A 26,187-nucleotide genomic window follows, 5' to 3' on the forward strand; every position below is an offset into this window, starting at 1 on the left:
GCCGTTATAAAACAATATCATCCATATATTTATTGTAAAAAAGTCCGCATTAAAATGTAATCGGTTTTATAATTGAAAATGCATAGCATACGTTCTAATTTTGACGAACAAAACGTGGAAAATAAAATGGTTACCTTAAATATTAAAATTTCCGTCATGTAACCTATCTTCCAATGAATCGAATATGATGTCTTGGGTAAAATATAGAATCATGGCATCCCTACTTCAAACGTATTCAGAGAGAATAAAAACAAGAGGACGAAGATTTCTATCTACAAAAATATCAAGTGTCAACCGTATAGATGTCGCACAATGCCTGGAGCTTTGGTATTACCGACGTTGCGGTCGAAGCGCTGTTTTGATAAATTGTTTATAAAGGCATCGACATTTATAATTTCAAATTGTCTACCAAAAATTTAATGGAATGAAAACATTTATAAAAAATAACATTTGTTACAACAAAGTAGGTTTGAAATCCTATTTTCTTTACGTTTCGTAGGGTCGACAGAGAACTGAACTGGGTGACGCCGACGTAAACTGTATTATATTTGATAGAAGTACAAAAACTGCATGATATTAGAGAAATTTTCCTCATGACTGTCACCTACTGACGCAGTTTCGCTTCACAGTTTCGTTTTCTTGTGTTTTTATTCTCTCTGACGTATTTGCAAATCATATGTATCAATGATTTCTCAAAAATAGTAGATTCCTGTAATTTATTGAAAAAGCAAATACTAAATAAATTTTCACGCACTATAGTTTAATTTAAAATTGTGGTAATCATTGTTTGATAATTAAAAATGTTATATGTTTCGATACATATCATTTTAAAACCGTATGGCTGCTACTAACCTCCAGCGACATCTGGAGGTTAGTAGTATGAGCAATGATAAAGCAACCGTAAATGAGTAGTTCTTACGTTAAAACGTTTTCGGTGTCAAAGGCGATAATTAACGACAAAACAGGGCGACTCAATGTATTGAATTGTTCAAAAAGTATTTTAACGGAATTTTCCATTTAATTAATTAATTGCAAGCGTCGAATGATAAATTCTTCATTAGGTGTGATATTGAATAAACAAATACCTTCTGGTAATGCGAGCGATGTCAAAGAAGCTTGGTTGCAGTTTGCACAGATACAGTTAACAAATTCTGTGATTTTATATTTATGTCAATGATAAGTAAACTCCTTTTTATAGTAGAATTTGAATGAAGTATGACTGTGAAACCAGTTAGAAAATCTTTGCAAACCCTCAAAAATAAAGGGTGATTTGTTAAGAGCTTGATAACTTTAAAAAAAAAAAAAAAAACGCATAAAATTTGCAAAATCTCATCGGTTCTTTATTTGAAACGTTAGATTGGTCCATGACATTTACTTTTTGAAGATAATTTCATTTAAATGTTGACCGCGGCTGCGTCTTAGGTGGTCCATTCGGAAAGTCCAATTTTGGGCAACTTTTTCGAGCATTTCGGCCGGAATAGCCCGAATTTCTTCGGAAATGTTGTCTTCCAAAGCTGGAATAGTTGCTGGCTTATTTCTGTAGACTTTAGACTTGACGTAGCCCCACAAAAAATAGTCTAAAGGCGTCAAATCGCATGATCTTGGTGGCCAACTTACCGGTCCATTTCTTGAGATGAATTGTTCTCCGAAGTTTTCCCTCAAAATGGCCATAGAATCGCGAGCTGTGTGGCATGTAGCGCCATCTTGTTGAAACCACATGTCAACCAAGTTCAGTTCTTCCATTTTTGGCAACAAAAAGTTTGTTAGCATCGAACGATAGCGATCGCCATTCACCGTAACGTTGCGTCCAACAGCATCTTTGAAAAAATACGGTCCAATGATTCCACCAGCGTACAAACCACACCAAACAGTGCATTTTTCGGGATGCATGGGCAGTTCTTGAACGGCTTCTGGTTGCTCTTCACTCCAAATGCGGCAATTTTGCTTATTTACGTAGCCATTCAACCAGAAATGAGCCTCATCGCTGAACAAAATTTGTCGATAAAAAAGCGGATTTTCTGCCAACTTTTCTAGGGCCCATTCACTGAAAATTCGACGTTGTGGCAGATCGTTCGGCTATTCATGATGAAATGTCAAAGCATACTGAGCATCTTTCTCTTTGACACCATGTCTGAAATCCCACGTGATCTGTCAAATACTAATGCATGAAAATCCTAACCTCAAAAGAATCACCCTTTATTATAATGGGGGTAGACTAATTTGATTTTCGCTGAGCAAACCGAACATATAGTAGCGACTTTTATATTTGATGTGGGACATTACGAATTTAAGAAAAACAAACACCCTCGAACTGGGGCCTTTGGGGGGAAATAAATTTTTTTCTTAAAAAAAAAATCTCATTTCCATTGGCAAACTATTTTTTTCGTTCTGTTGATTCAAAAAAGTAACCATGGGAAAAACAGCTTTTCGGATCGCAAACCGAAGACAGTACCATCTTAAAATAAAACTGGTCATTCGAATTACGAACAATTCGACTTCATAACATTTTTCGATTGATTACTTAAAAAAAAAACTCGGACAAATAAGGTCATCATGTACACATATTTAAGCGTCGTACATCATAATTTAATTTATCACATGTATTATCCACACAGAATCAAAAATGAAAACTAAAAATCTGTTGTTTGGTTGACTTTTTATTTATTTTTTCTTTTTTGTTTTGTGAAAACATATATTTTATTATCCTCCTTGGTTTAAATACAAGCATTTTCATTCGTGTTAATTAAGTTTTAGTTTATAGTAAACATTTAAAACATTTGATATTTCTTTGATTAAATAATTTATTGTGATAATTTGAATTAAGCTAGAATAAAACTTACATAATACAGAACAAATAATAATTACAAACAAAAAAGATTAATTGAGGAAAATAATGATTTTCTTTTATATGTATAATATATAAGAGTTTATTTAAAAAAATAATATGGCAGCGTAGTATCGTATGTAGGGATTTATTGGCATTTTCATTTGGAATTTAACTTCCTCTAATTCTGAGAATCGAAAAGCAAGAAACATATTATGTATATTATAATTAAATTTAAAATCACAGCTTAAAGTGAAGTGAATTAGAAACAATTATGAAAATATAAAACTGGCATTAGAAAAATAAGTCTTCATGAAAATGTCATTTGCATATATGTTAATATGTTTATGTACATATTACACAGTTAATACACGTATACGCAGCAGCACAATAACAATAATGGGGGCTGATTTCTAAATTATATATTGTTTTTTTTTTTTTTTGTTTCCTTATTTATTTTTTTTTTGTGAACGAAAGATTTGAGTTCGCTATACTTATGTTAAACAAAAACTTAAACATTTTACTACACAATGATATTTTTGCTTTGTAACATATACATTGAATTTGCAGGGCTAAAATTTAGGGCAAAGTTTTGTTGTATCTCCATTGAAGATGGAGCAGATGTTTGCATTGGACCTAATCATTTCATCAAATTTTTGTAGACCCACATAGTCATTCCAATTCAAAATCGTTCAATAGTTTGCTATAACACCAATATTTATGTCTGAACTGATTTCAGCGAAATTCGACATATATAGCAAGTAATTGTAGTCCTCTGCGATGGTGCAAGTGTAGAGAGGATTTATTGTAGCAACCTAAAGAACATTTTTTGTTGCTAAAGATCATGGCGATGGGCCTAGAACGTTGTGAAGTTGACGCAACTTCTTGCCTTGAGCACAATTAAATTTAAATCGATTTTTACTCAATGTCGACTGGGTTTAATAATGATTCTCAACCTATTTAGAAAAAAATCGGCACACCTTTCAGCAAAATATCAACTCAATTAGAATATTTATGATATTTTTAACATATTTTCCCAAATCAGTCATATTTCTAATTGTGAAATGATTTGGTTGATATTTGACAAGTTTTACGAGACTTACAAAAAATTCCGGTGTTCAAAATCGGTTAATAAATACGTGAACTAGGACCAAATCGAAGATGAATAAATATGACAGCTATATAAAAATCAATAGGGAGCGCCTTTAAGTCAAAGTAAGAGCCAATGGACGAGCGGACGGAGCTGTAATTGAATACAAAAATACATAAACCAACAGATGGACTAACAGAGAAACCTACATCACTAAATCGACATAGAATAGAGAATATATTAAAGAAATTATTCTATTAAGGTTTTTAGAGCAACACATATTTTATATTAACGCCATTCGTTTTTTTTTCATTTCTAAAGCTGACTTGAACGAACATTTATCTTTTGCAAAAGGTTGTCTTTGGTTTGATTAACATATTGTGTACAATCAAAGCTAGCCAATAAAAACAAAACTTTTATAGTCAGAATTAAGTTAAAATAGAGAGCCTATAGAAAATAAATGGATAAAAACCTCACCTTTCTCAATAAAAACAAAAATACTGTTCTTTGGAAAAATATGAAATACTTAATCTCATAAAAAATATTGCAATGTGTCCAATTAAAATCTAATTTTTTACTTGATCCACAAAAAACGACATTTCGTAGTCATTGGCTTGCAAATTATATATCTAAGATATTTTTCCCCGATCTGAGGCAACGAAAATTATCTCTTCTAGACAAACAGACAATTCTGCTAATTCATAGAGAATCGAAAGCGGTTTCTATTTGTCTTTGTAAGCAAGTTTTCCGTCCATCTAGTTAGCCAAGACATTTTTGTATGGGTGCGAAAAAAAATGTTCAAGCCAATTGCAAGCCAATGACTACGACATTTTGTGGTCATTGGCTTGCAAATTATATATCTAAGATATTTTTCCCCGATCTGAGGCAACGAAAATTATCTGTTCTAGACAAACAGACAATTTTGCTAATTCATAGAGAATCGAAAGCGGTTTCTGTTTGTTTTTATGGGCAAGTTTTCCGTCCGTCTAGTTAGCCAAGACATTTTTCTATGGGTGCGAAAAAAATGTCCAGGTGCCTACGTTCCTGCTAACGGCTATTGGGATTACTAGCATAAAAAGATATCGATATGTTTCTGTACTATAGTTTTTCTATATATATATATATATATATATATATATATATATATATATATATATATATATATATATATATATATATATATATATATATATATATATATATATATATATATATATATATATATATATATATATATATATATATATATATATATATATATATATATATATATATATATATATATATATATATATATATATATATATATATATATATATATATATAAAACAAAAACTCAAAAGGAACTAAGTATGTTTCTAGATGTAGGTTTGATGTAAATCATTGATATAGTATACGTGTTGAAATAAGTATATATTCTAAGTATTGATAATAATTTGCATATTCATATTTTCTTATTTTAAGAAAAATATTAAACAAATTTAGGAATAACTTTTTGTGACTTATTTATAAAACAATTATTAATAAATATAAGGATATATCATATAATCAAATAATGACACACTGCTTCAAATTACAAAATTGAGCAAATAAAAATGAAATGAAATAATTTACGATGGTATGAATAAAATACATTTTTTATATGATAATTTTTGTGAGTACTTTGTTGAAATGAAATGTGTTTTTTCTTCTTTCTTAATGTTGCTGATGGTGATTAAGAATTAAATTGAGGACAGTGATAGTATAGTTGCTTATAAAAAGATTGTGAGATAATAATATGTCACATACAATTATTGTTTTCATTTTGTTTTTATAAAATACAAACTATTTACGAAAAATGCTTCAAATTGTTTTTGTTGTTGTTAATGCTGAAAAGATATCAAAAAATATATACGATATAAATAAATCAATTGAGTAATCTTATCAAATATATATGTAATAATGGCAAATAACGTCAATTTATTGTATGCTCATCACTAATATGTGTTCATAGTATTATGTAGTCTCTTATATCGTTTAAACATAATTCTACAAATAGATTTGTTTCCCAAATGTATTTGATATAAGCAAATAAAAATATATGGTTTAACCAAGTGCAACTCTCCACAAGATATTTTACTCAAAATGGGCTCTTTAAACTCAATTTTTAATACTCTGCTCTATACCACGAGCGTTAATATGTGAATCAATATAATAATAATCTATCAACATCAAATTTTACGAAAATGAGTTATTCATTAATAGACGTCATATAATAAATGATTTAGCAACTCTATATAAGTATTAATCATTAATATTTACGTAATGTTATCTAAAAAATTTGTATACATTTCTATTTAGTTTTATGAATGTATGGGATATCTAGTAAGTTACCATTTGAAATTAAAAATTATTTTCAGACTAGGAGGACATAGAAAGGAAATATGAACTTTCTTTTAAAATTTATCATTATAATTAATCACAAATCCTTAATCCACTCCAATGCAAAAAAAAACAGCTATGTTGCTATGTTTACGAACGCATACAAATTCGAATACTTAGTTAAAACATTTTTAAACGAAGAGAAGGAAACAGTGTTACCTCTGTGCCACTTTAGTGACAAATTGGGCATTTTTCACGCAATGGGACTTTTGGGCCACTAAATGTCACACTTTTTGTATTTTTTGTGACACTTTTGACATGTTGTCCGCTTTTTATTAAATTCCTTTTTTTTTCTAATGATTTTCTGTAAATGTTAATCCCTATAACCAAGAATATGATCTTAACAAATAATACATCGCCCTATTTTTTATATTATTTTCCAGTGGACAAGTGTACTGAGAAGAAAATTTTTTACTCGTCTGAAATCTAAGTTTCACGGAGCGATTTTCAAAATTATGGAGATAAAAAGATAATTAATTTTACTTTGAAATAAATGATTTGAAAATTGTTTGGAAACAAAATTATATGGATCGATTTAATTCATATTTTTCGCCATTTATTGCGAATGACACTATATGTGCCACTTTGTAGAAATTTTTAACGGTAACGCTAGATAGATGGACAGACGGTCATGGAAAGTGCCTTAAAATAGTTTCTAGGGCCGTTATTTTAATAGTACCATTTTTATACCATTTAAGCTTTTTAAGCCTTAATCACATAGTGTAAGATACATAAAGAAAGATACAAAAGATGAACCAACCACAAAAATAAATATTGATATAAAGCATCTTTATAGATTATCTTAAAAAAAAAACAATTAAACTCAATTTTTCGGAATTCGAAGCCTTGTAAAAAAACTATAAAATTCTCTTATATGTATGTCCATTTGAACTTACTTGTTTCATTTGTCTTTGATATTAAAGAAATCCCTGTTTAAATCTTGAAGGATTGTTTTGTTGTTGTTTTTGTATATAAATATGATTCCCTCTTGATTTAGCGCTCTCTGGTGCTACATTTTTCCTGAAGATTGTCTTTATATTCTCTCTAATGTTTATTACGGTTTACATCGGCCCCTTCGGCCTGTTGCTGCTGTTGTTGTTGTTGTTCGCCTCCTTGTCATAAGTCGGGAAACCGTCGGGAATCCTCCACATAATTTTCGGGAATTTCAAAGAGAGTCGGTGATATATTATCACGAAATTCAAACTTTTGAAATGTGATTTTGGCGCTAACCGTATGTAAAACTGGTATTTCAACTTTTACGGGAAATCCTGGTGGCAGCTTTAGGGTGACAAATTCACGCAATTTATTGATGTGCTTGAACGGAGCTATAACCTCGAGAATGTTTAACAACATATCAACGGATAGGGGGAAGTTTTTGCACATTGCAACAGTGGCCTTAAGGGATTTATTTGATTGTTTATGAATGGGTGTACGACCCAAAAGTGGACATTTGCCAGTCTCCGCATTTATATATTGTTCCCATGATATGGATGGCTTTGGGGGTGGTGGTAAGGAGGAGCGCCTGGTAATTTCTGTATGACTACATCCATTTGTCGATGCGTCCGTAGAATTGCTATTACTGTTCGAGAGACTAGAGCGTCGACCTTGGGACATTGTGGCTAACATTGTTTTATTTTTCTGAATGTCATCTTGGGTTAAGTGTTCACGACGTTTCCTCTGCTTCAATACTAAACCCTGCACCGAATACAATTCAGATTGATATTGTCCCCCAACAACCTCTTTTCTATCCTCTCGGAATATCCAACCGGATTGGGCCCGAGCAAATTGTATACTCTTGGTGGACATGTGGGCAGCCAAGATATCACTTGACATCAGTATATCTACCTCATCGTCAATATCGGAATCTTCATAATGAATGCGTTGGTAGCACTTGAATTCGTTGTCCAGCACCGTAATGGAATGATGTATGGGATGGTCGCCACGAAATATAAAAGATATATCACCACGTTCCCAACGCATATCATTGAAGTCCACCAAAGTTGTGTCCAATCTCAATGAAGTACCACATTTGTGAATACGGCAAACATCGGATGGCAACATTCTAGACACTAACGGCACCCAAGAAGTAAAATCCCATTTGAGTTCCATATAGAAGTCTTGAATTTGCTTCAAACCCTTTATCATGGATGCACGTCTTGACTCCAAATGCGCTCTGGACTGCTGTCGTAGCTTTAATAACAACATACCGATAGTATCCCTATCACCATATGATATCGCTTCGGCCAATACCGTCCAACCCTCATTGTTCTTCACTTTGACTGTGGCATCATAATCCAACAACAATTTAATGCATTTTTTGCGCCCCAACATACAAGCCAAGTGCAAAGGTGTATTACCATGTTTATCTTTAAGTGTTATATTTTCGGTTCTTTTCTCCAAGAGCCTTTTTAAAGTCTCATGGTCATTTAAAAATATGCATTTATGCAAAGGTAACTGTATATCTTCTTCACTGGTGGTAGCCTCCTGTTTGGGCTCTTTTGCTTCTTGCGTACAAAAATCTTTTAATGAACAGTAGGACGATTTTGTAGGTGTAGTGGGTGCTGAATGAAACTGGTCACTCTCATCTTCGTCCTCGGTATCTTCTTCTTTGGGAAATTGTATGACATTCCCAGAATTTTGTTGTTTTTCATCTGTTGTCGCCTTTAGTACGCTATCGTCACCATTAATGCACAGTGTTTTGTTCTTTTTAGAGAGTTTTGAAGCCTTGGAAAGTTTCATTGCGCTACACGAATATTTTATAGATAATTTACTTTTTACTAGAACACTAGACCAACATTTAATTTCTTATTCCTTCCTTTCTTTTATTTTTCTTTTTCTTCTTCTTCTAAATAGATCCAATGGCCAGTATAGCCTAATAACTTCTCTTCAAAAATTCCTATGAAAATCTAAAGAATTACCCCTTTTCTTAACAAATAATTCACAAAAAAATTACCAAGACTTAAAAAGAACTATTGGCAACATTATAAAAATATGTTCATTTGTATAATGGGGCGTTCACACTTATGGTAATAAGATGAGACAGTATACTGTCAAAATCCTCGATGTAGAAATGATTAAAAATATGTTTAAAACTATCATTATTATTTTGTCTCACATCGAAAACTATTTGTGAACTTATTGAGCGGCGATAGATTTCGATTTAAGGATTACTGTTTAGAAATCTTTGCTAATGCGTTGAATTCCAATGTTGAGAGTAATATCTGTTTTTTGTTGAGAACGCGATTTTACGCAAATCATTTGAAAAAATGATATGAAAATTGTCGAAAATTAGCATTTTTCAACCGTTTGTATTTATTGGGTAGGAGCTGATACGGGGATGATAAATGATGTTGACGAAAAAGTAGTGAAAATGTATAAAAAATGTACTTTTCGAAGCAAAAAAGTGCTAAAATTATAATAACATCTAGACCGATTTGGACATCTTTGTTTTTTAGATTTTCTAAAAAAAATCTTATTTTTTGAAAATCAAATTTCTATTTCTATAGAAAATTTTGTCAAAATTTTATTTCCATACAAAATTTTGTCAACATTCGATTTCTATAGAAAATTTTGTCAAAATTTTATTTCTATAGAAAATTTTGTCAAAAATTTTTTTCTATAGAAAATTTTGTCAAAATTTTATTTCTATGGAAAATTTTATTTCTATAGAAAACTTTGTCAAAATTTTATTTCCTGAGAAAATTTTGTCAAAATTTTATTTCTATAGAAAATTTTCTCCAAATATTATTTCTGTAGAAAATGTTGTCAAAATTTTATTTCTATAGAAAATTTTGTTAACATTTTATTTCTATAGAAAATTTTCTCAACAATTTATTTCTATAGAAAATTTTATTTTTGTAGAAAATTTTGTCAAAAATTTATATCTGTAGGAAATTTTATTTCCATAGAATTTTTTTTTTAAATTTCCTTTCTATAGAAAATTTTGTACAAATTTTATTTCTGTGAAAATTTTGTACAAGTTTATTTCTATAGACAATTTTGTCAAAATTTTATTTCCATAGATTTTATCAAAATTTGATTTCTATTTATTATTATTATTATTTTAAATAGAAAATTTATGAAGAAGTGCCTCTTTGCAAAACCTTCAAAAATCAAGAATTCTCACAATCAATAAAACAGTAAAAAATGTACCATTTTTTGTAGAATTCAACCAACTGTGGCAACCGGCTCAGGGGCCGGCTCTAAGCATTATTGCTAAAGACACCATGTGTATATATGCACAGACAATATGAGATCCTGTAATAAAAACTAAAATATCCTCTTTTTGGAATATGTTTATTTCAATGTCCGCAATTTATAATTTTTAAGAGTTGAGTTGATATCTGAGAAACGTTCACATTTAGGGCAGAATAACTCTATATATAGGGTAATTGTGATGAAAAAGTACCAAATGGTCGAAATGTATAAAAAAAAAAGCACAATAGTGTCAACTTTGTCAACCCTGAGCTGGTACATCGACTGAGACCGGCTAAAATTTAGCCGATTACCCGAGCCTCGTATGTATGCTATCTTCAATTCGCCTCATTAAAGAGGATCCATATATTGAAAACAAAATTCTTTCGATTTACAGTGTTCGATCATTTATAAAAGGGATAGTTTCAATAACCATTGTAATTGCGTTCACTAAAAATAACTTAAATTAGTTTACTTCATTTCAGACGGATGAATTGTCGATATTAAGTTCTTTAATGTTCTTGCCTTTAGTTCGCTACGAGAAATTTAAGAATTTGTTAAAAAACCTTGAGGCGGTCGAATAGAGCCAATCCATGACGTAACAATTCCAACAACAAACTACACCAATTATTTTCCTGCCCTATCTTACCTTTTGTCTTAATGGGAATGCATTAATTTGGCTTTAAAGAAATGAAACATAAGTTTTGCCGAAGTGGAATTTTACATATATCTTTTTATTAAAAAAAAAATTATTTTTTGCTCAAATATGGATTTCAAAGTTTTGTTTTATATATATAAATATTTCAGATATTTTAAAGATTATATAAGATGTGTGTATGTAAAATATGTATTTAAAAAAAGAGGAGTAAACATAAAAATAAAATATTAATTCATATATCATTGTTGGTGGATAATATAATCGGGATATACACAGTCTTACACAAGTTTACATACGGTTTAAGAAATTGTATTTTCTTTAATTAATAAAATATAATAAAATATGCATATATATGCTTCAGATTTTGTAAATTAATTTGAAAAACAAAGTATTTGTCAATTTTCAAGAAGATTTTTTTAGTCTGGATTATAAACAACAACAAGAAACATGTTTAGTTATAAGGTAAAAACCTCAAGGGTACGTAAATTTATGTGAGACTGTGTAGGTGATAAAGTAACGTTGTTCTAATGAAAAACATAAAATTCCAAATCGTTTAACCATTTTCCTTGATGTTTTTTAATAAGATGTTCCACAAGTTTCCTTTCTACAGATGGGTTTACCATATAAAGAATAGAAATTGATGCCACCGCAAAGTGTGAAAAACATTTCGCATGTGGTAAAAACAAAACATCATATTTTTGTATTTTTGGAAAATAGAATTGATTCAACAAAAGAAAAACACTGCCAAGGTGTAGACAAATATATGGGACGAATTTTGCATAAAGGGCGTCATCCATTTTATAAGCAGCAGTTAATTTTTATATGTTATTTTTAATTTAGTTGCATTCTTTTGTATTTTTTCCGTAAAAGGTGTTTGTTTTTTTGTGTTTTAAATAATTTTTGCAAATTTTTTTGCGATTTTTATTTGGATTTTCTTCAAAAATGTATTTTTTAAATATATTTTAACCTTTTGGTTGTTACTTTTTTCAGAGTTTTTAATTACATTTTACGATTTTTTTGGATTTTTAAGTTTTTTTTTTAGATTGAATTTTTTATCATTTCTTTGTTTGAAGTAGCAAAAAATCGTTTTTCTTTATTTTCTCCTTGTGTTGTGGTTTTTAGGTTTAATTGTTGGATTTTTCAATATTTTTTATGCATTTTCATTACTCAGTTTTCAATTTTTAAGTTTTTAAGTTTTTAATTTTTTCAATTTTTTTGCATTTTTTATTTTTGTTTTGTTTATTTTGAATTTTCAAGTGTTGATATAAAAGAAAATGTTATTCAGTTTTTTTTTTATTTTTCTGGGGGGAGTCCAATCAAACTCAGCAAATAAGTTTGCAGCTACTAGTGACAAATTAAAAATTTTATTCAAGAAAATTAAGAAAAATTATAAAAAAAATTTGGGATAAAATATTACGATTATATAACAAATTATGAAAAAAAAAGTAGAACATATACATATGACGCGCATGTAGGCAGGCCTGAATATGAAAAGCCAATCACCACGGAGATTTTATTCAAATCCATGGTCTACAAATAAGGAAGTGGTTCTTCAAATAGTTCTCGGTAATTCCTCTTGATTTGTGATGAAAAAATAAGAAATCTTGTTTTCTTGAATTGCGTAGATTTTACATGAAACTAGAAAAAATCGAAAACGTAAATGATGGATTTTGAATATTTGTTCAGAGATAAATCGAGAAAATGCGTTATGAAATGTTTAGGGTGGTGTTGTTAAAAAAAAAAAAGAAACAAGAGTGTCAATCCATAGGGAAAATGTTAAAATTTTGCTGAGCCTTTCTTTTCTTTGTTTGTGTTCGAGTTGTTTATCTTTGCTACTAAACTTTTCAAATTTTCTTTTTGTGTTATTATTTTTTTGGTTTCTCGTAAGTTTTTCCTTTGTTTAGTTGGTTTGTACAGTTTCACGGACATTGTGAACTTGCAAAACAGCAACAGCTTCTTCAACCTTAGCCTTAAGGGCATCAACATCTTCAATCATGTGCAAGAGTTCAGAATTCTCAATTTCCAGCAACATGCCTGTGATTTTACCAGCCATACTTTGATGCATACGTTCGATCATTGGATACAAACGTTCGCCCAAAAGTTGCTTTTGCTCTTGGGGAGTAGCATTGGCCAACATAGATGCCAAAAGTTTGTCTTGACCTGGAATAGAGAAATTTAAATAATACATTGTCAGGGTGATGTCTAACATTTTCAAGATTTTGCCATACACTTACCGCCCTTTTGGTGCATCTGTTGAACCTTGGGTTGTGCTGGTACTTGTTGTACGGCTGGATTGCGTACATTTGTATTGTATTTGTAGTTGGCAGCACGTTGTTGACCTCCAGCTGGAATTGGAGCGCCAGCCATCGGCATATTTGCAGTTGCTGGAATAGTTTGTTGACCAGTGATAGCACGGGCACTACTGTTGCGCATTGAATTTCCAGCGCCTGCATGAGCTCCTTGAACACCTTGTTGTTGACCACGAGCAGCGGCAGCAGCATTTTGTGGACGGTATTGGGCACCGCCAGCGCCAGCCATAGCTGGATTTTGGAAGCCACCAGCAGCGGGAGCAGCTTGAGCCACGCCTTGGGCACTGCCAACGGGACGAGGCACTTGACCAGCCCAACGAGGTGTATTACGCATTGCTGTTGGCATTTGTGGACCGAAGAAGCGTTGTCCTGGCGCCATGGTAGGAACGAGGTAACCACCTGCGGCGGCAGGCTGGAACATTTGTCCAAGAGTCTGCATGCGCATGCCACCCATATGGCGCATATATTGTGTGGCCAAATGAGCTTTACGAACTTCCTTGCGCTGAGCCAAGGCAACGTACAAGGGCTTGGAGCCAATGACACGACCATTCAATTCTGTAACAGCGCATGTAGCCTCGTTGGGAGCAACGAAACACACGAAACCAAAACCCTTTGAACGGCCTTCTTCATCGGTCATAACCTTAGCCGATGTGATGGTGCCGAATAATGAGAACTCCTTGCGGAGACGTTCATCATCAATGGAGTCATCCAAATTCTTTACATACAAATTGACACCAAACACCGACTCTTGGCGTTTCTTCTTCAATTCTTCAAACTTGCGTTTGAGTTCTTGTTGTCGTTCAGCCTTCTTTTGAGCACGAGCTACATAAAGGGTCTTGCCTTCACTTGTTTCCTTGCCATTAAGAGCTTCGACAGCCGCCTCAGCTGCTTCTGTTGTCTCAAAGGCCACAAAACCAAAGCATTTGCTTTTGCCATCATCTTTGGTCATAACTTTGTAGCTGGTAATTTTGCCATAAGGTTCAAACATTTCCTTAAGCTTTTCATCATCAATGTCGTCGGTGAAGTTCTTGACATATACGTTGGTGAAGAGTTTTGCCTTTTCGCCAAGTTCCTTCTCACGTTCTTTGCGTGGAATAAATTTGCCAACATAGACTTTTTTACCATTCAACAACATACCATTGACTTTTTCAATAGCACTGTTGGCAGCTTCTTCTGTCTCGAAATGTACAAATCCATAACCCTTAGAGACACCCTTATCATCGGTGGCAACTTTACAACTCAATATATTGCCAAAGGCCGAAAATGTATCGTAAATGGCTTTGTTGTCAATGGTCTTGTCCAAGTTCTTAATGAAAACATTACCAATACCGGAGCGGCGCAATGAGGGATCGCGTTGAGACCACATAATACGAATTGGTTTGTTACGAATCAAATCAAAATTCATGGTATCTAGGGCACGTTCGGCTAAAAGTGCAAATGATAAAAATTACGATAAATATGAAGACCATAATTTACAACATTTGAAAAGAAGTTTATTAGTAAAATATTTAAACATAATAACACTGATCATAGAAAAGTATTTACGAATATTGGTATGTCTAGGCAATGATTTTGTCTTGCAACTATGAAAAATGAAAAAAAAAAAAAAAACAAAACCAACAGATCTATGGCTACATGTTCCGCAAATCTTTGAAATATTTTTCTGTTATAAACTAAAAGCTATAATAATAAAATACTAGAACTTGAACATTTACATACTAGACCAGCACGTAAAACCCATAAATAATCTTTCAAATAAGCAAAATGTATCTTTCCTACTTCTGATATATCTAGAAAATTTTAATATAACATGGTAAGTCAAGATAACAATTTATCTTGCAACTGTGAATCTTAATCGGTTGAAATGGAATTGAAATCCAACCGATCAATGGGTAGAAGTTGCACGAATATCACAAACCTTTGAAAATCAAAATGAAAAATATCCGAATTTAAAATGGTAACAAACTCCAACTTTTTAATATATATAAATAATGCAATACATTAATTTCTACGTTAATATCATTACAAAGTAAAATGTATCTTTCCTACTTCTGTTACATATAGAAAAAATTGTTTATATAACATGGTAAGTCAAGATAATGATTTATCTTGCAACGGTGAATCTTAATCGGTTGAAATTGAATTAAAATCCAACCGATCAATGGGTAGAAGTTGCTCTAATATATCAAATAATTCAAAACCAAAATGCAAGATTTCGGAATTTAAAATGGGAACAAAATCCAAACTAATATATGAAAATTGCGAAACACATCAATCTCTAAATAGATAGGTTTATATAGTAACATATATCTTTCCTACTTCTGTTATGTCTAGAAAATTTTAATATAACATGGTAAGTCAAGATAATGATTTATCTTGCAACTGTGAATCTTAATCGGTTGAAATGGAATTAAAATCCAACCGATCAATGGGTAGAAGTTGCTCTAATATATCAAATAATTCAAAACCAAAATGCAAGATTTCGAACAAAATCCAACATAATATATGAAAATTGTGAAACACATCAATCTCTAAATTGATAGGTTTATATAGTAACATATATCTTTCCTACTTCTGTTATATCTAGAAAATTTTAATATAACATGGTAAGTCAAGATAATGATTTTTCTTGCAACTGTGAATCTTAATCAATTGAAATAGAAATAAAATCCAACCGATCAATGGGTAGAAGTTGCTGTAATATATCAATCCGTTGAAGTGAGAACAAAATCGCAAGTTTTAACATATAGACATGACACAATACATCATCAATCCCTAAATCGTTAGGTTCTCTAAATAAAATGTATCTTTCCTACTTCTGTTATTATCTTGCAACTGTGAATCTTAATTGGTTGAAATGGAAGTATAATCCAACCGATCAATGGGTAGAAGTTGCGCTAATATATCAAATCTTTCAAAACCAAAGTGGAAAATATCGGATTTTGAAAAGGACACAAAATCATACCGAATGATTAGGATTTGTACATGCAATAAATACATCAATCTCTAAATTGTCCCGAAGACAAATGTATCTTTCCTACTTCTGTTATATCAGGAAAAAGAGATATATAACACGGTAAGTCAAGACAATTATTTATCTTGCAACTGTGAATCTTAATCGATTGAAATGGAATTAAAATTCAAACGATCAATGGGTAGAAGTTGCTCTAATATATCAAATATTTTAAAGCCAAAATGCAAGATTTCGAAATTTAAAATTGAAACAAAATCCAATCTAATATATAGAAATGGCGTAAAACATCAATCTCTAAATTGACAGGTTTATACAGTAAAATGTATCTTTCCTACTTCTGTTATATCTAGAAAATTTTAACATAACATGGTAAGTCAAGATGCTTTATCTTGCAACTATGAATCTTAATCGATTGAAATGGAATTAAAATTCAACCGATCAATGGGTAGAAGTTGCTTTAAAATATCAATCCTTTATATCTATTCCTTAATTGATATTAATGATTAAAAAAATAAACCATACTTACTTCCATTTTATATAAAACAATGTATCATTTTTGAATTTGAAGTGAGAATAAAATTCAAAGTTTTAATAGATAGAAATGACACAATACAGCATCAATCCCATAATTGTTAGGTACTCTAAATAAAATGTATCTTTCCTACTTCTGTTATATCACGAAAAAAGAGATGTATAACATGGTAAGTCAAGATAATGGTTTATCTTGCAACTGTGAATCTTAATCGGTTGAAATGGAAATAAAATCCAACCGATCAATGGGTAGAAGTTGCGCTAATATAGCAAATCTTTCGAAATACAAGTGGAAAACATCAGATTAAAAAGGAAACAAAATCAAAGCTAATAATTAGAAATTATGCAATACATCAATTTCTAGGTTCCCCGAAGTCAAATGTATCTTTCCTACTTCTGTTATATATAGAAAATTTTAATATAACATGGTAAGTCAAGATAATGATTTATCTTGCAACTGTGAATCTTAATCGATTGAAATGGAAGTTAAATCCAACCGATCAATGGGTAGAAGTTGCTCTAATATATCAAACCTTCAAAACCGAAATGGAAAATATCTGAATTTAAAATGGAATCACATTCCAACTTAATATATGGAAATGGCGCAATATATCAACCTGTACATTGCTTGGTTTACCGAAGTAAAATGTATCTTTCCTACTTCTGGTATATCATGAAATGTGAAATATAACATGATAAGTCAAGATAATAATTTATATTGAAGCTGTGAATCTTAATCAAATGAAATTCGAGTAGAATCCATCCGATCAATGGGTAGAAGTTGCACAAATATCTAAAGCCTTTGAATTTTGTTTTGTAATAAAGAATATAATTGGATTGAAAACGATATCGAATACATCCAATTAAAGATTGTTTAAAAGAAAATATATCGCTCCAAAATTATAATAATACATAAACATGTAACTTTTCTATTTCTGTTATTTTCTTATATATTCCTATATTCTTATATTATAACCAAGGTAAATTAAATTAATATAATTTTTTTTATTTTACAATTGTGAATCTTAACCGATTAAAATTGAAATGAAATCCAAACGATCCGTGAACTTTTTATATATACATAAAATAAGACTTGAAATAATTTCCGTTTTAATACCATATGGAGTGTGAAAAATATTTAAATAAATTATTCCATTTTAAATTCCGATAAAAATTGTAAATTGTTTGCTTGAATTTAAGTAAAGACAAAAAATATCGCTTAGCTTGTGTTGATTGTTACACGCTTAGGAATGTTGCACATTGGTCTCAAAACTACGGTCGTAGAAAACTTTCTACCAAAAAAACAAAAGATATGATAATATCAAAATAAAGCAACTCCCTATCTCATACATAAGTAGAGTACGAGCAGATATGTGCGGACTTCAAAATACGTTCACTTTTCATAGGAAGAGTAACTCATAATCAGAGTAAACTTGTACGACATTGTGATGGCTGGGATTTGGTCAATGACCTCTGGGTTGGTTTTAAGTTGTTTGCTGTCTTTGCTACCACCAAAATAACAAATGATGAGAAAACATTTCTACTTAAAAAAAAAACAGAAATGGTGAAAGTAACCAACAACAAAAAATAATGCATATACTCAATAATACAATATTAAGAGAGGCAACAGCAATAAAAACAAAAATACATTAAAACAGACTTAAAAAATGCGCAATAACGTTTTCGTTTCTGAACACTTGGTTAGAGATAACAAAAGAAATCAGTTGGTAAACTCGTATTGTTTAAATTATTTTAAATGGCCTTGGATAAATAACAAAATTTAAGTTCATTTATTCCAGCCAAGTAAAAAAGACGTGACTTTGAATTGAAATGGAAGTAGGAAAATTTTGTGCAAATGCCTATTATTTACAAAATAAAACAGATAACTATATTTATAATTAAATTGAACATATAAAATATATATATATATATATAAATAAATAATATATATATAAAAATAAAGGTCAAAATCGATTTATAGTACCAAACATTTTAATTTTAATGAAAATTTTGTATATAGTTTATTTTTTGTTAATGTTTTAGATATATATAGCCCTCCATGTTGCATTTGTTGTTTCGATTTGTCTGTCCCAACAGTGATAATTCAATGTGTCTAAATAATTTCAATATTAAAATGTAACATAGCTCGGAATCGTATTAAATGACAATTTTACAGTGCATAACAACAATGGGGGATGAACAAAAATAAATAAAAATAATCAAATACATTTTTTTTGTGCGTCATTATCAATATAATACATGTATAGACAACAAAAATGCTAATAGAAAAATATACAAAAATAAAGTGGACCAACATGTGCCACGTTAGATGAGGCTATACAATTCAAAATACAAATAAAAGCGAAACCAGTTTAGTTTTCAAGAATAACATAAAAACATGCTGGGAATGGAAACGATTCGCCATGAAAAACGAGTAACAGAAACACATAAAAACAAATGTAATCAAAGAGCTCACGCAAAAAATATAAACATACATATGTTGAAATGTAGTTTCATCATTTTATTTTTGATAGGACAGAAAGTGGTTATATGCATAGCAATGCATTTCGATTATATTGAATGGTCGCGATTATTGTTAATGTATTTCCCACAAATCGTTCATAGCATAAGTGAAACTTGTACTTTTTTTGGAAATAATAAATGTGATTATAGGGTGTTATTGAAAATTCGGGGAGAAATGGAATCTCGACGGACTCTTTTGCTAGAGTAGTCTACAAAATAAAACCATTTAGCACTGAATAAGATACCATTCTTCAAACACACTACGACAAGACTAATTTCACTTTCACAGATCTAAATTTGATAATTCTAATTTATTCAGAGCACATACATATGCACTTGAAACAGGTGAATAATCAACATCTGAGTAAGTCTTCACAGCTGGTTTGGCAGCTAAGTACCAGAATTTGAACAAATTGAAAAAAAATAATGGGTATTCTAATTGAATAGTACACTGAATTTAATATCGTGATGTATCTAAGTTGGCCCCAAAATCTTGGTACTTGTCTACCCAATCTAACATCCTTACTAAAGGGTGATTCTTTTGAGGTTAGGATTTTCATGCATTAGTATTTGACAGATCACGTGGGATTTCAGACATGGTGTCAAAGAGAAAGATGCTCAGTATGCTTTGACATTTCATCATGAATAGACTTACGATCTGCCACAACGTCGAATTTTCAGTGAATGGGCCCTAGAAAAGTTGGCAGAAAATCCGCTTTTTTATCGACAAATTTTGTTCAGCGATGAGGCTCATTTCTGGTTGAATGGCTACGTAAATAAGCAAAATTGCCGCATTTGGAGTGAAGAGCAACCAGAAGCCGTTCAAGAACTGCCCATGCATCCCGAAAAATGCACTGTTTGGTGTGGTTTGTACGCTGGTGGAATCATTGGACCGTATTTTTTCAAAGATGCTGTTGGACGCAACGTTACGGTGAATGGCGATCGCTATCGTTCGATGCTAACAAACTTTTTGTTGCCAAAAATGGAAGAACTGAACTTGGTTGACATGTGGTTTCAACAAGATGGCGCTACATGCCACACAGCTCGCGATTCTATGGCCATTTTGAGGGAAAACTTCGGAGAACAATTCATCTCAAGAAATGGACCGGTAAGTTGGCCACCAAGATCATGCGATTTGACGCCTTTAGACTATTTTTTGTGGGGCTACGTCAAGTCTAAAGTCTACAGAAATAAGCCAGCAACTATTCCAGCTTTGGAAGACAACATTTCCGAAGAAATTCGGGCTATTCCGGCCGAAATGCTCGAAAAAGTTGCCCAAAATTGGACTTTCCGAATGGACCACCTAAGACGCAGCCGCGGTCAACATTTAAATGAAATTATCTTCAAAAAGTAAATGTCATGGACCAATCTAACGTTTCAAATAAAGAACCGATGAGATTTTGCAAATTTTATGCGTTTTTTTTAAAAAAAAAAGTTATCAAGCTCTTAACAAATCACCCTTTATAAACTCATGGGAGCCACTATGCTGCAATGGTTTGCCTGCCTGCTCGTCTTGCACACGAAAGGTCATGAGTTTTAACTGGTGAATTTGGTCACTGCAGTCGGGTCTATGGTCCGGGGCTGGTACAGTGTTTTCAACCCTGTCCAAGGGTTGCTAACCCCCAGAGGGCTACAACAACATCCCGGCCACATCTAATAAATAATAACATAAGTCATTTAATTATTTTTTATAATAATGACTTGTAATTCCGTCTTTTTTATACAATATTATTTTTAATATTAGCGGATAAACTCAAACTTATTACCCATCTTTAGTATTAGGCAGGATTACACCTCCAAGTCGATGTAAATAGAATCTACATATTTGTCATGGAAAATCAAACAAATAGCTAATAAACTAATAAGAGTAAGCCAGAATATCACTTCACACGCAATCTTATCTGAGTCACATTTGCAAGTTCTTCCCCATTTTACAATTTTGTAATCGTAGCTTGCTTTTGCAAAAACCAAAGAATTTTGCCCACGTCGCACTAATTATATTTCTACTATTTACTTGTAGTGTATATTATATAGAAATGCGCTCATGATGGTAACACAGACTTCCACTCGTTTGTTATACTAATATGAACCTTGGGTTGAATAATGATTCATACATGAACGATATAAAGGAAACAAGGAATGCAGTTGTAATTGTATACAAAATGAAAATGGTTACAAACAATAGCAATACATACCAACAATACTAGTATTATATTATAATTAAAAAAGAAAACATACATAGCTACGTATATGATTATTTGTGTGGAGAATGAGGGATGGGGCGCGGGGAGTTGAAAATAACTTACCATCAGCTGGTTGTTGGAAATTAACATAAGCATATCCCAATGAACGGCGAGTAATGATGTCACGGCATACTCGAATAGACATTACAGGACCAGCAAGGGAGAACTTGTCAAAAAGTCCAGACTCGTTAATGTCTTGATGCAAATCACCCACGTATAGAGAAGCCATTTTGGACCAGCCTTTTTGATATCAATAAAAAAAATCGGTTTAATTTTTTTTTGCGTGTATTTCTCGATCTGAAATACAAAACAAATCCACACAAGTTTTTGTTTGTTGAATGGTATTGATCTTTTCTTGTTGCAACCGGAGAAAAGAATGGAAAAATCTACACAAAGGAAAAACTCAAAAAGAAACTGCAAAGATATATAAAAAAAGAGATAATAACACAATAATTTATATTTCACAAAAAAATAACTGTATACAATAAAAATTCTGAATTTGGCAACTCTGGAGTAATCTGCTCTAGAAAATATGAGTGAGTTTTTAATTTACTCATCGCACAATGCACTCGGGGACAGCAATCTAATAATTTACCATATCACACAAATATGGCTGAATTTAACACAATACGCAAATTGTATTACTTTTTAAAACTCCATATCGAAAAAGTATGCAAAGGAATGTTCAATTTATTGCAAAATTACGGTTCTCCCTTTTTTTGGTTCTGCAGTTTTTAGTGGCAATTTGTATTTCCCCACAAACACATTCACATACAATTTTATTTTCCATCTCTTTTCATTCACCGTACTTTGTCTATTTAACCATCATATACCTTTCACTCTCACTCATTTTTTCAGACTGGACCACACCACGTTTTTCCTTCTATACAGAAAATATGTCGCAATATTTTGCGTCTGCTAAACAACTTACGTTTTTAACACTTTTTCGATTTTTGTTGCTACTTTTTACAATTTTTTTGTTTTTGGTTTTTTAGTTTTTATATTTTTTTTGGTTTTTTTTTTATTTTATAATTTCACTATGTGAAATTTTCGTCGAAACAGCGAAAACTCCACGTGTGATTTCCCCCGTTTTCAGATGTTGCCACAGCAAATGGCAAATGACAAATGGACGAATAACGGCGAGGAAAGTCTAGCCATCGAAGCTGCATGTTCATTCGCAACGGCGTTAAATTATTGTATTGCCAAGGGTAGCCGCTTTCTTTCAGAAACAAAAGCGCGAAAAAAACTTGATATTGTATTTTTAACGCAACTCTAAAGAAATTTCTGCTAGCCAATAGAAATGCATTGGTATTTTTGCTACCCGAAATTTCTTGAGAGATGTTTCCATTTTGCTTCCATAAGAAGTAGATGGAAAAACTGTATTATTTGCATGCAACAAGAATTTCCTTTTATTAGCGGATTCATTAGGGATGCCGTTGTTAACTTGTATCTCTATAAACTAGACATTTCTTTCCAAATCGAAGATTTTTATGTCTAAGAATTTTCTAGAATCTAGAAAATACCTATTTGACAAATCGAATTAAATGTTATAGGGATGGTTTCTCTAATTAATATTATGAATGCTATAAATTTAACGGTAGTAATTAATACTTACGAAACAAAAGGCATTAGCCAAATTTGAAAAAAAAAATTACTGGGTTTTTTATTAAATGTTTTTGGAGCCAATATTGGTCTTCTTGAAATCGAATGGCCAAATAAAATGCAAAAAATCGAAATTCCAATCAAAAATATTTTCAGACTACAAATTATATGCGGGGTGTGTGGTTTTTCTTTTTTACACAGAAAGCAAATTTTTTGACAATCACAATAGAAAAATAATTGAAAAATAAATGATTTGAAAATCGTTGATGGCCTGTTTTAAGGTTGGATTCGAGAAAACTACTAAGGGTGCAATGGTTAGCATGCACGCCTTGCATACACAAGGTCGTGGGTTCGATTCCTGCTTCGACCGAACACCAAAAAGTTTTTCAGCGGTGGATTATCCCACCTCAGTAATGCTGGTGACATTTCTGAGGGTTTCAAAGCTTCTCTAAGTGGTTTCACAGCAATGTGGAACACCGTTCGGACTCGGCTATAAAAAGGAGGTCCCTTGTCATTGAGGTTAACATGGAATCGGGCAGCACTCAGTGATAAGAGAGAAGTTCACCAATGTGGTATCACAATGGACTGAATAGTCTAAGTGAGCCTGCCACCAAACCTAACCTAAGGTGTGCCTTAACCTAACCTACATCACCAACTGTCGGAACATTTTCAAATGGAATTTTTAATGCACCTTGGACATGAATTTAAAGACATTAAATAATACTTACCGAAAAGTGGTAATTTTTCTTTCCAAGATTGGAATAAATTATACAGGGTCTTGTTCTAATGTTCTTATCGCCAACATTCGCCTTCAGATGAGGTTTTATGAAAGCCCCCAAATCGCCAATTAAAAGACAATACTCCAAATAATGACTCAAAATATTTATATTTTCAAACTATAAAAAATTATTCGCGGGATGTGGGTTTTATTCTTTTTTTTACATAGAGACCAAATTTTTTCACGAACACAACATAAAAATGATTGAAAAATAAATGATTTGAAAATCAATGATAGGAAGTTGTAATTAAAAATTTTTGTTTCAACATAACTACTAATGCTATGCCAAGTAGTTTTTATTTCTTTTTTCCTTTTTTGCCTTTGCCCTTTTTAGCTTGTTTGCGACTTCTCTGTTTGCGGAAGCGCCTCCATCGTTTCTGTATAGTTCTTGCTGCACGATTCATCATGAAGAGTAGTATTTTTTGTTCCTGTTGGCGTTTCTCTTCCTCTTCCTTGTTCCGAACAATCCTAAAGTATTCCGCTTCTTCGCTGCTATAAACCACCATGAATTCATCGAAAAGTTGCTTTTGTTTTTCATACTGCTCCTGTAGATTCATATTTTCCACAATTTTATCTCCAATGGTTTGGTCGAATTTTTTTATCAATGATTGGAGTTGTATTAATAGTTTGTTTCTGAAAGATGGAAAATATAAATGAAAACCTATGTCTGACTCTAAATGCCTCCCGTAATGGTCGGGGTAAAAACATTATAGATTTGATTATCTCCAAACACTACTCAATATTATCCACCTGTCGTTGCTTAGGGTCAACAGTTAGCTCGTTTGGTTGATTTTCCTGAGTCAGTGTCCGGAAACTCGTCACCAAGTCAATTTTTTATTTCATACTTTCCACCAAAGTTAGTTTAGTTTTGATTTTGATCAATAACAGAATTCAATGAAATAGTGGATTTTACTTGCTACACTCACTTTTCGTCTCTGGCGATTTTTTCCTGTTTTAAATTATCTTTCAGTTGCTTCTCATATAGAGCTCTTGTTCTTTCCAATTCTTCTTGCAATTCTTTCTGCTTTATGGTACTAGCTGAATGTATTTGTTTTATACTACGGCAGGATTTAATACTAGAGAACAATAGAATATATATTTTTTATGTTATGGTTAATGCTTTAATCAAAGCCAAGACTTACATTTCCTGTTTAATTTTTACATTGTTATCGTATTTACGAAATGATAAATCATCTTCATATTTTTGTATGATACCTTCTTTGGCCGCAAGTTTCCATCTCAAATTGATGCGCTGAGTTTTTAATTGACGTTGAGTGACTAAATGAATAGTTTAATATAATTTAGAAATTCTATGTAAATTATTCTTTTTTAACTATGTGTTTTACTTTGTATATTCTTTTTCATTGTTTCATTTTCATGATATATTTCATGAATTTTCTTCTCCTTATTCAATTCACTTATAGCGGATTTTTTTAAACGTTCCTCAGTGATATTTTGCAATAGTTGAAAGGCTTCCAATAGAGCTTTATCATTTTCACTTATCATTTCATCCAAACAATCAGATAAATTGTCTAAAAATTTGCAATTTTCATGAAAGTAGTCTATAATCTTTATGAGCCGATAATTGGTGTGGGGAGATTTAAAATCACTTTCGGATTTCTAATGGGAATTGTTACACAACACAATATATTAGCAAATTAAAAAGAGAATATTCAATGCATTATACCTTTTCCCTTATATATTCCTTTATGAGCCTTGTACAAGTTTCATAATCGTTACCACTTAAACGTTGGAGAATCATGTTGGGGTTTTGAAAGAAATGTGGTAAAATAAGGGAGATCTTTAATTTAGCAAAAGATTCTTTCATTATCCGTAGGACACTGTTCACTTGGGCAATTCTTTCTAGGGCCATTTCTGAAAACCGTGATAATTAAAATTTACTCGATACAAGCGAGTTTTTTTTTACAGTTTCCACATACCACCTCCGTCTGCCACCATATCCTTGTGAATCATTTCCTTGGACTTTTTCCTAGTGATTCGTATGTTATTGGCTGTTGTCATATTTTTCCTTAGTGAAAT

General features: G+C 31.6%; 3 protein-coding genes across 4 annotated transcripts; all 3 read right to left on the reverse strand.

Moving 5' to 3' along the window:
- Positions 1-5,394: 5,394 nt before the first annotated feature.
- LOC142240909 (ankyrin repeat domain-containing protein 13C) lies at positions 5,395-9,197 on the reverse strand. The gene is made up of 2 exons (XM_075312661.1): positions 7,232-9,197; positions 5,395-5,782 (listed from the first exon to the last, which is right to left on the reverse strand). Exon 1 carries the CDS (start codon positions 9,072-9,074, stop codon positions 7,452-7,454), a length of 1,623 nt encoding a protein of 540 aa, XP_075168776.1. The 5' UTR covers positions 9,075-9,197; the 3' UTR covers positions 5,395-5,782; positions 7,232-7,451.
- Positions 9,198-11,231: 2,034 nt separating this feature from the next.
- pAbp (poly(A) binding protein) lies at positions 11,232-24,116 on the reverse strand. Of its 2 annotated transcripts, none has more exons than XM_075312663.1 (4): positions 24,098-24,116; positions 21,831-22,181; positions 13,422-14,921; positions 11,232-13,347 (listed from the first exon to the last, which is right to left on the reverse strand). In XM_075312663.1, the coding sequence occupies exons 2-4, from the start codon at positions 21,994-21,996 to the stop codon at positions 13,088-13,090; spliced, it is 1,926 nt and encodes a 641-aa protein (XP_075168778.1). In that variant the 5' UTR covers positions 21,997-22,181; positions 24,098-24,116; the 3' UTR covers positions 11,232-13,087. The 2 variants fall into 2 exon arrangements, with proteins under 2 accessions (XP_075168778.1, XP_075168777.1); XM_075312662.1 differs by lacking the exon at positions 24,098-24,116 and adding an exon at positions 22,699-22,897.
- Positions 24,117-24,443: 327 nt separating this feature from the next.
- LOC142239502 (uncharacterized) lies at positions 24,444-26,169 on the reverse strand. The gene is made up of 6 exons (XM_075311294.1): positions 26,088-26,169; positions 25,835-26,022; positions 25,494-25,767; positions 25,290-25,425; positions 25,074-25,223; positions 24,444-24,780 (listed from the first exon to the last, which is right to left on the reverse strand). The coding sequence occupies exons 1-6, from the start codon at positions 26,167-26,169 to the stop codon at positions 24,444-24,446; spliced, it is 1,167 nt and encodes a 388-aa protein (XP_075167409.1).
- Positions 26,170-26,187: the final 18 nt, after the last annotated feature.

Source organism: Haematobia irritans, chromosome 5 (genome assembly GCF_050003625.1).
Source record: "Haematobia irritans isolate KBUSLIRL chromosome 5, ASM5000362v1, whole genome shotgun sequence".
Classification (NCBI taxonomy): Eukaryota; Metazoa; Arthropoda; class Insecta; order Diptera; family Muscidae; genus Haematobia; species Haematobia irritans.